The 15,754-nt window shown below is 40.6% G+C and overlaps 1 protein-coding gene across 1 annotated transcript in view; it reads left to right on the forward strand.

The window, feature by feature from the left end:
* The first annotated feature begins 222 nt into the window (after positions 1 to 222).
* The window catches only part of nfixa (nuclear factor I/Xa), a 274,096-nt gene continuing 258,564 nt past the window's right edge, over positions 223 to 15,754 (forward strand). The window contains 2 exon segments of the mRNA XM_034187333.1: positions 223 to 763; positions 11,633 to 11,716. Of these exon segments, the coding sequence (XP_034043224.1) occupies positions 761 to 763; positions 11,633 to 11,716 (87 nt within the window). The 5' untranslated portion in view covers positions 223 to 760.

Genomic DNA, 15,754 nt, shown 5'->3' on the forward strand with positions numbered 1-15,754 from the left:
TCGCAGACGCACGGGAGGCTGCAGCAATTCGAAGACGCGAACAGCGTTTTCATCTCGTCAGCTCTGAGGAGGCGGCGGCGGCGGCGAGGAACCCGAGGTGTCCCCCCGCGTTTGCGTGTGACTCCGCGCGAGCGAGCGCGTGCGTGTTGTCACAACAAGAGTGGAGAGAGAGAGAGAGAGAGAGAAAGACAGAAAGGACGCGCGCGGCACGGAGACGGCCGCTTTTGCGCTCCGACGCTGCGAGACGGCGACGCAAAAGAGCGCGAAGAGAGGAAGAGAGAGAGAGAGAGAGAGAGAGAGAGAGAGAGAGAGAGAGAGAGAGAGAGAAGCCAAACTTACTTTCCGCCGCGTCGTCCTTTAATGTGATCGCGTTAATATTAGTGTTTCGCTTATTTTTAAGCGTCTCTCAGTGTGCTGGATAAGTTTGGTCGCCGACAGACGCACCTCTGGACTTTGGCACAGACGTCGCTGGACATGGGCGCATCTGAGTCCAACCGACGGTAGATCCGAGACGCGGAGCTGCTGTCCTCTTTTCCTCCTCCTGCAGAGTGGACCCACTTTTCAGAGAGACGTTTTCCCCCCCCTTTCTATTTGGGCCTAAGGCCGACTTGTTTAAAGGTCTTTTTTTTTCTCCTTCCGGCAACAGCGAAGCGACCCAGACTTCTCCCTCAGCCCTCACGCCCTCTCTCACTTTTTTGGAAGCTGAACTTTGAAAGGAAAATGAGGCATTGAGAGAGTTGGCAGATCTCCTCGCGCTATAATGGTACGTGCTGTGTAACTCAATAGATCGGCCTATAGGAGCGAAATAACGCAAACCTTCCTTGTATTTTACCAGCTTTTATTTATTTATTTATTTATTTGCACTTGCAATACACCTGCACACTGTGGCGCATGTGCGCAAACCTTCTCCTTTATAATAACTACAGGCATTCTGTGCGTTAATCTGCTTTACACTTTGGTGACTGTGCGTATTTACGCATACTCCAAAAATGTCTTCTGTCTTTCCTACTTCATGTGCGTGCATTTTCTGATTTACTCTCTTGAAGCAGTTTTCATCTAAGACACAAAAGCGTCAAAATACGCATCTGAAAGAATTTAAAAGTAGCAACTTGTAGAATTTAACCAGATTTTCCCTCGCTGATAAATGAACAACGCTCAGAAATGAGTGACAGTCGCTGCCAAGTTGCGCACGTTTTAAATTATCATTCTGCGCAATTTGTAATTATCGGCTGGCATTTTAGATTTATGTCTTGTTTTGCACTCTCTGTCTGACGCTGCTGTTATCACGTCATTCGCGAAATTTACGAAAAGTCAGATCATCTATGAGTTCGTGATACTGTCACGAAAATGGAGCGCTTTTCATAATAGGGGCACAAATTCATTTCACGACGGGGGCAAGAAATGCGGGGTGGCTGGGGGAGTTAAGGTTAGGGGAAGGGACTCGGGAGACGCTTATGTTATGGTTATGGTTAGAGTTAGGAGAAGGGGGAGGATTATAAATAGTGATATATATTTAAAAAAAACGTGTCCCAAAAAGCGCCCCATTTTCGTGGCGGGGGCACGAAAAAAAAAGCGTGAGCCTGAGCTTCAGATGATCTCCGTTAGTTTATATTCCAGGTAAAGTTGAATCTTTGCACAAAGTTGCATAAACAAAATCTGGTCATATGTTTTTGTGCCAAAAATTGTGAAAACTTAACATCATTTGCAGTGGCAATTAATATGTAATTAATATGTAATTTATTATATAGTATTTGCTATTGGCATACTCCACTGTGGAGCTCATGATTTTCCTGCAGGACTTTTTTGGCATTTCTTTTCCTAATTCTTAGTGCCATATCTGTATGTAACACAAGAGATTATCTGCAAATGCATTTTGATCCAAATCCAGAAGAAAAACAAAACAAACAGACAGACAAACAAACAGACAAAAAACAAACCCTTGGCACATCATTGGCCCTTGGCAGAGGTGTGCACTGTACACCGCTCTTCCTCAAAACTGTCATCTAATTGTTGAAACTTACAATGTTTTCTTTTATTATTGCATCATATGGCACGGTTGCCGTCTTGCAAGGTATTATCTCACACGTCAAAGCTTCACATTATAAATTATTACCCGGATGATGACTAAGTTTTCATGATGTTTCATTATTTTAAGAGTTGAAAGCTGCAGTGCTGTCACTTAAAAGTTTTGTAATTTCAATAGTTTACAGATTATATGTGTTCATGGTGCCTAATATTGAGTAACATTTCATGTAAGATCATGATAAGACGTATTTAAAAGGTTAATTAGTAAGACAATAATATTTGGTCAAGCCAAATGTGTTATACATTAACAGAACTAAAAAGGTCTGAGCAGGTATTGGGCCAAAGGAAAAAAAAAAAAAAATGAAAGTAGCATTTTGTGCAGTAGAAGACAATGGAAGAAATTAGCTGTTTTTGTAGTTGTCTTAATGTTGTATATCTAATTAAAAAAAAATTCTATGGCAGGTTTTTGCCTGCAAACAATCCACTATGAAAATCATGTCTGCCTGCACAGTTGGCCAACTTTACATGAGCTGCTCCTTCATTTCTACCTCCCTGTGGAATGGCACATAATCCTCACACACTATTACATCACTAAGATGTACACATTTTGATGCTTTTCAACTATAATATATATATAAAAAAAACAGCTCCTGTGGCAGCCTGCCTTCCATACCTGGCAACTCAGTCAGTTTTCTAGAAGTTCAAATTGTAAAATTACAGGCTACGCGAGGTTTTTGTGATGCCAGCCATCCAATTATCTGTCTATATTTCTTAAATGCACCATTAGACAATAGTTCATAATTGGCAGCAATTTTACAAGCGTGTTTTCTTGTTTTGAACGTGGGTCTAAAATTTCACAGTTGGTTACACTGTGGTTGTTGCGGAGAAAACCTGCCAACCGCAGGACCTGTCAGTCAAGCGAAGGCCAAGACTGTTATTGGTGTCAAGCTGGGAGGTGGGCGTGAACCTTGTTGTGTTATTAAATCCCTTTAAAAGCATAATTTCTGTTGGAAGTGGGTGAGATTTTGGAAACGGGTTCAACATTCTGTCTTATTAAGTGTGTGTGTGTGTGTGTCTGTGTGTGTGTGTGTGTGTGTGTTGAATGTAACTTGATGCTTCCCGGTCTTTGCGGTAAAATGTGCAGAACCATAACCACAAACAAATCTCTCCGTGGATCAGTTCTTGAGTGATACAAATGACTGATTGTACCAGCCTAAACCTCATTGTTAAATGCACTTAGCCAGTGTGGCTAAGCCTTAACTGAGTGTGGTTTGGCTATTTAAGTCGCCTGAATGAGGCTCCATGTAGGCCAAAAAGGTGCCACTGGCATTAGTTTACCTGATGGTTCATTTACAGAATCTTATAGTTGACAAAGTTTATTGTTACAAGTGTCGGCTTATTATCAACAGGCTGCGTTCTGAAACGGAGCCTGTCGAGCAAGATCAGCAGTCGTCGGGCGAAGTGCCAAGTCGACTGCATCTCGGGGCGTGTCACAGTCGGGGTTGTGTGCAAACTTGTTTCACCAATATAGTTTTGGTAAAAGGACCTGTGTTTTTATATTTTGTCAAAGAGCTATTGTTTCACTGGTATAGTTTCACTGTTATTACTCAGGAATTTAAAAATTTTAACCTCACCCAGTTGCTTTGCGAAAATCAATCACACCGAAGCTCACACAGAGAGTAGTAAATTAAATGAAAGGCATCAGAGGGTGATACATACCCTGCATGGTCTACACAGCAGGATGTAAACGTACAAGTAAATATGCATATGTCTGCAGTGGTGTTTTTGACTATGTATGACTTTATCATAAGTAAGTCCCTTCGGCTGCTCCCTTGTTTGCACTCGGGGTCATACGACTTCATTATCAAGTCATTCATAGTAATCATTCACAAATATTTTGCTCATCAATATATCCTTAAGATCATCTAGCTTGGCTTATTGGTTGTTGAGATATTTTAAAAAATAGGATTTTTTTGGACCCATTTTCCTTGACCTTGACTTTTGCCCTTTGACCAAACTACTCCAAAATTTAATCACATCTCGATATCTATTCAAGAAATATTCCCACCAATTCTGAAGGAAATCTGTGAAGCCGTTTTTGAGATTTCTTGCACAAATACGCACGCACACACATGCCAATGAAAACAGTACTGTACTATCATCACTTCGTCAATGTACAAAGTAATTAAGAACCTGCCATTGATGGATACAAACGTGTTACCAGTTTAATCTGGTCTCTGGGCCCTGAGTGTGGCTTATGTGGATTAGTGATCTTACCTTACCCCACACACAAACACACACACAGCTGTGCAAATTTCATATGCACCACATCTTTTGCTGAAGTCATGTGAAATAATTTTACGCTCTTACCTCCTGCAGCGGCGCCTGTTTAACAGAGAGTGTTCCCACAGTGTGCCCAAGCCTTATCCAGAATCCCACAGTTTAATATTCTGTAAAACACAACTGCACCAGCTAAGCCAATCACTGGATCTTGGCTGTACTTGTGACCCAACAATACCTTAAGACCCATAAGTGGAATGAAATAATTAGCCCTGCTATGCTCAGCCACTCAGCTATCCTACACCCACCTCTGTTTCTCATCTTTTCTCTTTTTTTTTTATATATTCCATTAATACTCCTGAGACGTCTGTGTGAAAAATCATATTTTTCCAATGTTTTCTCCCTGAGGTAGCGTTGGCAGGGACTCACACGGCGGCCATTCCTGCCTTTCATACACCCCTCACACACCGCTGAACAGATCGCCAGTGTGGCCCACTGGCTTTGAAGCAGTTGCCATCTCACGCAGGTTGGCTGGTCTTGCATTTCTCCTCCCGTTCCTATGATTTTTTTTAAAATCCCGTGCCATACTTTTGGCAAGTGCTACTTTCAGCCACCAAATCACAATGATAAAAACACGCTTAAGAAACAATGGCATTGATAGTAATTATGGCTGTTAGAGGCAGAGTGACAGTGGCGGTCGCGGTTGGCGGTTGTGCTTTGGCCAGAAGAAGTAGTTTCTGGGATGCACCAGGTGTGAGGATGCAGAGGAGGATCACTGTCATGATGGCATTCTTTAAAATCTTCTTTCAAATGCTGCCTGTCTGGCAATCGGCCTGTCCTGTTGCCTGCCCGTCATTCTTTAAAACGTGAAGAGCTGAAGTGTGTGTGAATGCACACTTCTTGGTGCAGAAGAGGCCCTGCATGTGTATGTACGAGGTCTATTAGGTAATAAACCGACCCTTTTATTTTTTTTTTTAACTATATGGATTTGAATGACGTGCGATTCCACCAATCATGCTTGAACCCTCGTGCGCATGCGTGAGTTTTTTCACGCGTGTCGGTGACGTCATTTCCCTGTGGGCAGGCCTTGAGTGAGATGTGGTCCCGCCCTCTCGGCTGAATTCCTTTGTTTCACACGCTGCTCCAGACGGCGCGCGTTGCTTTATCAACATTTTTTCTGGACCTGTGAGGAATATCCGAGTGGACACTATTCGAGAAATTAAGCTGGTTTTCGGTGAGAGTTTAACGGCTGATGAGAGATGTTTCTATTGCTGTAAGGACTTCCCACGGAGCAGGACGTCGTGCAGCGCTTCCAGGCGCCGTCGTCGGCCTGTTTCAAGCTGAAAACATCCTAATTTAAGGCTTAATTCACCCAGGACGTCGTGAGAGAACAGAGAAGATTCAGAAGAGGCCGGCATGAGGACTTTATGCAGACATTCCACTGTTTAAGGACATTTTGTAATGAAAGACGTGCGCGCAAATTAGCCAAGTCGTTTCCGTGACGACTCGGCGAATCTGTGTGCGCCGCGACAGGAAAAACACCTCCGTGTTGAAAACCATTTGTAAAATTCAGGCGGCTTTTGATGGCTTTCAACAAGTGAGTAACTGAGAAATTGTTTAACAGCTTGGGCATGTTCCAACGTGCCTGTTAAGGTTTCCAACGGAGGTGTTTTTCCTGTCGCAACCCCCCGCGGTCGGGTCCGGCCCGACATGCGACTCTGCCCGCACGTTCTTTCATTACAAAATGTCCGTTAACAATGGAATGTCCGAATAAACTCCTCATGCCGACTTCTTCTGAAAGTTCTCTGTTCTCTGACAACTTACTGGGTCAACAGAGCCTGAAATGTGGAAGTTTTCAACTTGAAACGGCGAGATGCTGCCGCCTCGAAGCACAGATCGCCGTCAGGCGCCATGGGCCGTCCTTACGGCGACACTACCAGACCAAAATCTCTCATCAGCCGTTAAAATTTTTACCGAAAACCAGCTAATTTAGCGAATGGTGTCCACTCAGTTGTGCCTTACAGTTTTGAAAAAATTTTGACCAAACAAAGCAGCAGTCTCTGAGCCATTCCTAAACAATGAAAAAATCGACGAGAGGGTGGGCGACTCCTCACTCAAAGACTGCCCACAGGCGAATGATGTAACCGACAGGCGTGAAAAAACTCTCGCATGCCCACGAGGGTTCAAGCATGTCTGATGTAATCACACGTGATTCAAATCCATATGGTTTTTGAAAAAAATAATAAGGTCGGATACTTTTCTAATAGACCTCGTATTTTATGCATGCACGGTATTCACGCCACTGCACAAGGCAGGCATTTTTTATTATTTTTTTGTAGATCTCACCTCTAAAGAATTTGCCCATTGCGTACATCTACCTGTAGAGTCAAAGAAGAGCCATGACAGGAAGTGAAAGAGAGAGAAAGGTGTTGATTTTTGTCAGCGCAGGGCTGCAGGTAGTCATTTTAAAGCCGATATCCCGCCTCAGATCAGATGGCTCAGACAAGAAAGACACTCCGCTTTGCATCCCCTGCATATTTGCGATGCGCTAAAATCTGTCTCAATTAGCACATTTGCATTGGGCGATGACGGACTCCAAATAGGTCACTGACTCAGTCTACCCGCCTCTGAATCCTTCCTCTAAAATGTTAATTAAGGATGGCTTTGAGATTTTTTTCGCTCAGGGCTCGCCATATGGGCTGGGCATATGTTCTATATATATATAGTATAATATATAATTCATACACTGCTGCAGGAGAGAGTGTTTGGGGGCTTGGAGTTTTTTGGGAGGGGGCTTCACTACAAAGGGATAATCAGTATGTTCTGGCATCCCCAGTGGCAGGTACAGAGCTTAGCCTATTCATTAGCGTCATGTTATTCATTGTCACACAATGAGTCTGAGCTTCACCAACACCTGTTTACTTGGCTGATGCCATAAAGAGGGCATTTAAACACCTCTTTTTGTTGCTTAATATGAAATGAAAACAAATTATCCATTATCGGGGAGCAGTAGCTCATTTAGCTTTGTTTTGCTTTTGACTCGGGTCAAGTTAAACAATGAGTACAGCGCACCAGGTGTGCTAAGCCACATCCCGCTAATAGCCCTGCGCATTTCAGCAGGGTGCAGAATCCCATTTTGAACCAGTTGTCCCAGTGCCATCCGCCCAGACACCCATTCACCAGGAAAATGAGGCGGCGGAGGCAGCGGCAGCCAATCAAAACAGCACTCCCCCACCACAGCTTTTTTGGGTCCGGCAAAACCAATCGGAGGAGATTTTGTTGCTGCACCTGACTCTGTTTCTGAGTGGGGAGAGCCAATCGGAGAGCCTCCAGCGCACCTGATACACTGTGATATGCTCGCTTACACTGGTGTGAACCGTGACACAGGTGTCATGGATCGGCGCCATTATTCCAACCAATCAGATCATCTCTGGGTGCTTGGGAGATGACATCCCATAGTTCTTTGCTGCATTTTTTTTGCACCCCCCCCCCCCTTTTTTTTTTTTTTTTTTTGTTTAAACTCAACAATGAGCACTGTGTTGCCTCCTGTAGGAGCTGGAGGCCTTGGCTGTTAAAAAACCCCCCACATGTTTATGGACTAATACAGATGATTAGAAACCGCACAACTGCAGAAAAATGGAAGGTTTGCGAGTGCAGATTATCTGTAATAAAGAGCCGGGTTGGGGAGGTGAGAGAAAGGGAGAGAGAGAGAGTGAGAGTTCGCTCTACAGACCTCTCATTGCGAAGGATATGAATAGCCTTTGTTTTCACCACAACTCAGGGCTGTGTGGTCTGCCAAAGTCTGGCTCTTATTATGGGGTTTGTGTCTGTGCGTCTGCGTAAGCGGCACGCACATGCGAGTGTGTGTTGCTTTGTATTTGTGTATGAGGCAGAATGCACATAGGTGTGTGTGTGTGTGTGTGTGTGTGTGTGTGTGTGTGTGTGTGTGTGTGTGTGTGTGTGTGTGTGTGTGTGTGTGTGTGTGTGTGTGTGTGTGTGTGTGTGTTGTGGTGGTGGTGGTGGGGGGGGGCTATACATGCAGGTGATTATATTTTATATATCTGCGTTTTCTCTCTGCTCCTGTTTTGCTGAATAAATGTGGTATATGGGGTCTTGGGGCTGGCAGAAGTGTGAGTGCCAGCATGTATGCACGCTTTTTTCTTTCGTTTTTTTCTTTCTTTCTTTCTTTTATCCGTTAAAGTTGTGAAATGAAATAGGATTTCACAGAACGGCGCGGCGGCTGTGGGATTTGGGCTCCCTTCGGCTAAGGAGAGTGAGATAGGTTGATCCAATCTGCAAGAAGAGCCCGTTTCACAGCTCCGGGCCGTGCCAGAACCCTGCCTGTTTGCTTGCTTGACTTAGAATACAAATGAAGTCCCCTGAATGCACACATGCACTGTTACTTACAGACAGTCTGGCTGGGGAGGTATAGCGCGACGGTTGTTAGCTGGCGCCGTTCTATGGGGACGTGAACCCACAGGGTTTAGAGCTAAGCGCGTTTTTAGCAATGTTTGCCTTCTGCTAACGTAATAAAAAGAAACACAATTAGTATGTCACACTGCATCATACTGTAAGATGAGAAATGCTTGTGTGTTGGTTCCACTACTCCTCGAAGTGTTTGGGCCAGTGTCAGACATGGGGCCAAATACAAAAGTATTTGTATTTAAAAATACTTAAATACATTTTCCGGAGTATTTGTATTTGTATTTTCTGATTTTGAATTCAAAGTATTTGTTTTTGTATTTCGAATACATCGCCGATCCCAAGTATTTACAAATACTTTTACAAATACTTTTTCAAATACTTTTTAAACTTGGGAATCTCTGTGACACCATGTTGAGACACACCACATATGACTGTTTTGTGATATGGTGGATACAAAAAGATGCAATATTGATGGAAACAGAATATATATTGTGATAGTTTGATTATTGCATGTGATATTATAATAGTGAATTTGTGATAAAACATTCAATCCTTTACTTATTAATAGTATTTGGTCATGCTATTTTCACAATAAATTGTCACCGGTTTATCAGTTTTTGTGTTGATTTGTTGTTTATAGTTCATAGAAAGTATTTGTATTTGAAATACTCAAATATAAAGTATTTGTATTTGAAAAAGTACAAAGTATTTGTATTTGTATTTGTATTTGGAATTCGAAAATCTAAAGTATTTGTATTTGTATTTAAATACAATGCAAAGTATTTGACTCCATGTCTGACCATTGTTCACAAAACTTGGTGTGTGCGTGTAGGTTGACCCCAGAAATGCCATGAAAAGGTCAAGGTTAAAGTGGACATAGATCAATATTTTGGTGTGTCTCTTTGTTTGTTCCTCTACTCATTTGAGAGTCTTTGGATCATTTCCACCCAACATGTTATGTGGATAGCAGTCAATTACATAATTTCTATTAAAGGGTTTGTTTTGGTAAAGTTCAAGGTCAGTGGAGTTGAAGGTCAAAATTGTGATTTTTGTTTTTAACTTCAGTGTACACTAAACACTTAAGGAGGTGGGTTCACTTGTCCAGAGATCAAATTATCCAAAAGTCAGTCATTGGGGTCAGAGGTCAAAAATTAAGTTTTTCCACTCCAAATCGGCTATGCAGGTGGATTCCTGAATTGCCCTGGTGAGTTCACGTTTGTCAGAGGTCAAGGTCATGTCTAAATGTCTGTTTATTGTTTCTCCCAGGTCCTTTGGCTTATTTAAGGCTGACCCCAAAATTGCGCTTAAAGAATTCATTTTGCCAAAGGTCAAGGAATTTGGTTTTCAACCTGATGTGGACCAAATGTGGCACACACCTTTGTGGATTCCAGAAGTACCCTGGCAAGGTCAGCCAGAGGTCAATCATTTGGATGAAAGTCAAGGTCATTGTGGTCAAATGTCAGATTGCTGTCGCACTTACTGTGTTCAAGCCCATGGGCACTATTTCCTAGTTCACTTCAACAGAAGGAAGTGCACCTCTGTGCGCTGTCACTTCAGTGTCAAATCATTCCAAACTGTATAGACTCTCAATAGTTGCATCACGTCTAATAAGTAGAGTGTTATGAACAAAAATAACAAAGCCTTTATTATTAGGATGATTTTTAAAGTACAGGCCCCAAAGTAGAAATTAAATGCAACAACGAGTACGCATACTCTCGACTGCAACATGTTTAATTCATCAATTTTATAGCCAGCTTTGTTTATAAAAAGTCAAGAGACGGATAAAAACACATTTCCAAGTTAATGAATATCTCTTGGAGTTCGGTAATAAATACAAACAGTTTTTTTTTTCTGTACAGTAATGTTGTATTAAGTAGTCTTACTTAAAATGCAGAGTGATAGTGAACAAAGCAGTCTGATGAGAGAAGCTTCCAAGATCCCAGTGACCACTCTGAAAAAGCCAAAACCTTCTGTGGAGATGATTTCCGAAACTGGGCAGTTTTTATCATCTTGCTTCACCCGTTAGAGCTTCATGGTAGAACGACACAAAGGAGTCGTCGGCTAAAAACAAGGCATGAACGTTTAGTCACAGTTTGCCAGAAGGTGCAGGTGTGACATGAGCCTATAGTTAACCGGTTTTAGTTTAAGAAGGTGTTTGGTTCCGCTCTCCCATGAAGCTGTAACTGATGAAGCACCAGACAGACGTTGCCCTGTTTCTCTAGTTATATCCACTGAAGGTTGTATCTCTCTCAGAGCTGTCAGTGGGCTCTTGGAAGCTTTCCTCACTGCTTTGTTTACTCTCACTTTGTTCTTGAAGTGAGCTTATGCGTAACACAATTACCATCCAGTATTGTATGCAGCTGTGTTTACAGCTCAGTGATTGAAACGAAGCACATGGGATATGACTTGGAGACGTTCTTGTATCTATCTGCTGACTTCCCTGGAAATGGCTGTAAAAGCGATCATTTAGATGTGTTATAATAAAGGTGATGCGTATTTGGACTTTTTCTACACTGATTTTCTAGTTTGAAGGCTGTATTTTAAATATCTTTCTGAAGTATTGATTTTTGATTGTTCATAATGCAAGTATTGAGAAGCGATACAGTTTTGAATTATTTGACAATTGAGTGATTTATTAGAGCAGTATCCTCCTGTTGTGTACTCTATTTTTAAGGATTTATTATCCTCAAATAAGATGCTAATTTATAGCACATGGAAGTGTAGCGACAAGTCCAAGAAGAGAATCACATGCACAAAAATTGCTTGAGATCCCCTTCAGCAGAGTGTGTTGTTCTCAAACACGGTGCTACTAAATTAGTAAAATCTTATTGGTGTGCCTCTGTCTATCAGCAATTTTTTAATTATTGTTTTATGTGTGTGTGTGTGTGTGTGTGTGTTTCAGGCTACAGACACCTACCTGGTGAACGACGATCCTGCTAGAGGCCCCGGGATGCCGGAGTGCTTCCTCGTGTCTGATACATACAGGGTATACACACATGCACACACACGTACACACACATGTGACACCAGATCTCTATAGCGATCCTTATGATGGTGATGTTCCAAGAGTTATTTTCCCAGACGCACAAAGAACACTATTTATTTCCCTGCAGTGCACTATCTGCGATGTAGGAGGCAGGTTGTTGGACCAGATGCATAGTCTTGATTTTGGTGTCAAATTATTCCCAATACATAAAATTATCTCCCATCTGCATTACTTCAGCGTAAATTGAAGAATAGGTGTTCAGTTTGCAATTTAAGTTTAATATCTTACACATGTGGAATAAATGTATTGAATTTCTTATGTTAAATGCTGCAACGGGTTCCATATGAGGGTTTCTGGACATTTACAATAAATATATAAATAAATAAAGTTTATTTGGTTCAAGTACAAACTTGAAGTCATTTAAGTAACTTAAGAGCAAAACAGATTTTCTTGCCTGAACGATTGCTGAAATGCAGAAAGTGCTAATTGAATTGCCATCGAAAGCCAAAACAGCCTTTTTTCCTTTTTATTTTTTTATTTATTTATTTTTTTTTTACCAATTTTCAAGAAAAATGTCTCATTGGATCAAATGGGAATTTGGGATCACAGAGTAATTTAAGCTCAAAATTTGCTCTGTAGCTTCAGGTGTTTGCTGAAACCGGTGAATAGTAATTTATAATGGGTCAAAGGTCAAAACCGGAAATTCTGGAAATTTACAGAATAATGCTCAATTAAGTCAAATAAAAACTTGGGTTCAATGTGATGGCTTAAGACCAAAATCTGTTCTCGAGTTTCAGTGGTCACAGAGATACGACAAGTTATAATTTCACTGAGGTCAAAGGTCAAAACAGGCCTTGACTGTCATTTTCAAGAAAAATATGTAATTTTATCAAACATAAACTTGGGATTGGAGAGCAATTTAGGTCGACAATCTGCACTGTAGCTTCTGTGTTCACTGAGATCCCGTGAAAGGTCATTTGGTCTGGGTCAAAGGTCAAAACTTCAATTTCTGGAATGATTTATTATTGTTTTTTTTTTCATAAAAATATTATATGGGGTCCGATGTATATTTGCAGTCACTGAGTAAGACAAATATTATCATTTCAGGCAAAGTAGATGTTATAGAAACTCTCTTCAAGTAATGTGACACAGATATTAAGACGGCAATCACACACAGAGAGGCATATGGAATATAACGCACAATGCACAGTGGTATGTGCAATTCCTTCAAAACAATCTGTCTTCTTTTTTGAAGCTTAACACCGGTGAGATGAGCGTAGCATAAAAGACTCTACGGTGCATGTTGCTGAATTATTCCCATGATCCAAATGCAGGTTGTGGACATAAAATACACCAGTATAGTTGAGCGTTGGGACATTTGCACAGTCCGCTTCCTGTACAACCCTGGGAATGTCTTAATGGATAACCTGAGGTCGTCTCTTATCAGTTTGCAAATCACTGATCATTTACTGAACAGTTGGCTCATTTATCATTTCAACCTTCTTTGAAACTGCAAATAATTTTCAGAAGTGGTTGTTTCACCGGTATGTTAGAATGTTTCAAAACGGTGACTCACTTTTTACCTCCGCTAAGGAGGTTATGTTTTCGGTCGCGTTTGTTTGTTTGTCTGTCTGTCCGCAGGATAACTCAAAAGGTTTTGAACGGATTTTGATGAAATTTTGTGGAGTGGTTGGAAATGACAAGAGCAACAAGTGATTAAATTTTAGTGGTGATCCGAATCACGATCCAGATCCACGAATTTTTTAAAGGATTCTTCACCATTGCTTGATAGGGGGAATTTTGACATTCTAGTTTCTAACTCCACAAAAACAAGGCAGAAAGGCTTGAAAAAAATTAAGGTGTAACATAGTCAAATGTTCTATCAAACAACAAAGTTTGGTGATGATCGGATCCGGATTCTGGATCTGGTGATCCAGAATATGCAAAAATATAGGGAAAATAGAAAATGTCTCAGTGTGAGTTGACAAATGAAGCTAGAGATGCACAACTAACACCAAACTGTAGCTGAATCTGTACTGATTCAGTAAGGTGTCATCAGATTTGATGTAGCTTCAAATGTTATGGAGCTAGATCCAGAAGAAAACCGCCATCACCGAAAAATCGTTTTTATACAATAACATTTGAACTAATAAAGACATAAAAGTGATTCCAAGTTCTAGTGGTATGTTTTCATGGTCAAGGATGTCAAATATACAGGAAAGAAAAGTGTATGTATTATAGTTTTGGTTGTAACACTGAGTTGTTGAATAGATCACTGTGCCAAGGAGGGAATCTCTTTAGAGTCAGTGACCCTATGGCCTTGGCGGAGGTTTGCACTCTCTGAGTGCTTCTAGTTTACTTTTTTTTTCATTTAGTTTTTGTGCTTTTGCAAGAGTGAATCATTTTCTAGAAAAAAAGTTTCATATATATCTTCAAGTTTTTCAAAACACCAAATCATTTTAAGCCATATTTATTTGATGTTTCAGGTGTTTCAAAAGAGTCAGCTCAATGTTTTTTGAAACTGCTGCTTCATTTTGTATTTCAAGGCTTGAAACAGTGATTCATTTTCTGAAGCAACTGTTTTCTTAAATGTTTTACAGCTATGTTTAATTTTCTTCAGTCATTGTAAGAACTTTTATGTGTTTAAAAGCAGTAAATCATATTCTTAGGAAATTCTTTAATTTAATTTTTAAGGGTTTCAAAACAGTGCATCTTTTTCCTAAAAATACTGTTTCATTCAATTATTTGAGACTTCAAACAGCAATGCTGCAGCACACTGATGACAAAGTATGAATATAAAGCTTTATTCTCCAAATAGTGACCTTTTAAATGGAACTAAAATAAATGCTTCTTTCTTACATTTTGGAATAACCTAGGCATGTAACCTTTAAAACCCAGTGAGCACGTTGACAAACGATGAGTCTATCTCCTCAAGGTTTTTCACATAATAACTCAAAATAAATAAACAAATGTTATCATTTTGAAACACATGATGAATGTCTTGATGATGGATTAGGGACAGGTGTGGTTGCCAGTGACACAGACCATTCCCGAACTGGAATGTTCAAAATCAGAGAAGTGAACCATTATTTTCCACTTGTTTTCAATGATTACATTCTACAACTCAAATAATACATTGTATCTCCACACAACCCTATGGAAATAATTTTGTATGAACATAGCTGCCAAAGGAAAAAAGAGCAAGGGAGCTGGCTTAGCGAGGTATGCAGTGAATGAGGTCCGTGAGAGTGTGTGTGTGTGTGAGAGAGAGAGAGAGAGAGACAGAGAGACAGAGAGAGAGAGAGAGAGATTCCACACAGGAATCCACTAAATCATAAAGAAAAACTAATTTCTCTGATGGTTTCACAGTGGTTACATTCAAAAACTCAAATAGCATGGTTGCAAATCCATACAACTCTGCCAAAAGGATTTTGGATGAATGTAGCCAAAGCAGACACTTCTTCATTCTCTCTCTGTCTGTCAACATATGGGTGATTCTTTAACTACGGGCACTACTGGCCTTGTAAATGTAATTTCCACCACACCATTGCCTTACAATATAAAGCGCCTTGGGGCAACTGTTTGTTGTGATTTGGCGCTATATACATGTGCTCTGATGTCACTGTTTATCTCCATAGAAACTACCCAAACAATCTTTCATACAAACCGTTTAAAGGGACATTACAGTGTTGTGGTGGAAATTACGGCAATAGTGTGGGACAACTACATTTTGTTTAAAAAAATCACAACAGTTGTATGACATTGAATACCCCAATTATGTTTTGATTATTTTACTGATATTTTATTCAGAGATATTTTAAAACATTAGAAAAAAAAATGTTTCTTTACCATTCATTTTTATCATTGAAGATCAAAAGTCTGGGTGTGGGACAAGCACAAAACGGCAATATTTGCATATAATGATGCTGAAAAAAGGTGAAAAAGTCATCATAGACTACCAGAACAAATTTCTTAACACACTTTCATTGTAAAGATAACTATAAACGTGTGAAATTTCCCCTTTTTTCTGTTTTTCAT

This window comes from Thalassophryne amazonica, chromosome 15, assembly GCF_902500255.1.
Source record: "Thalassophryne amazonica chromosome 15, fThaAma1.1, whole genome shotgun sequence".
NCBI lineage: Eukaryota > Metazoa > Chordata > Actinopteri > Batrachoidiformes > Batrachoididae > Thalassophryne > Thalassophryne amazonica.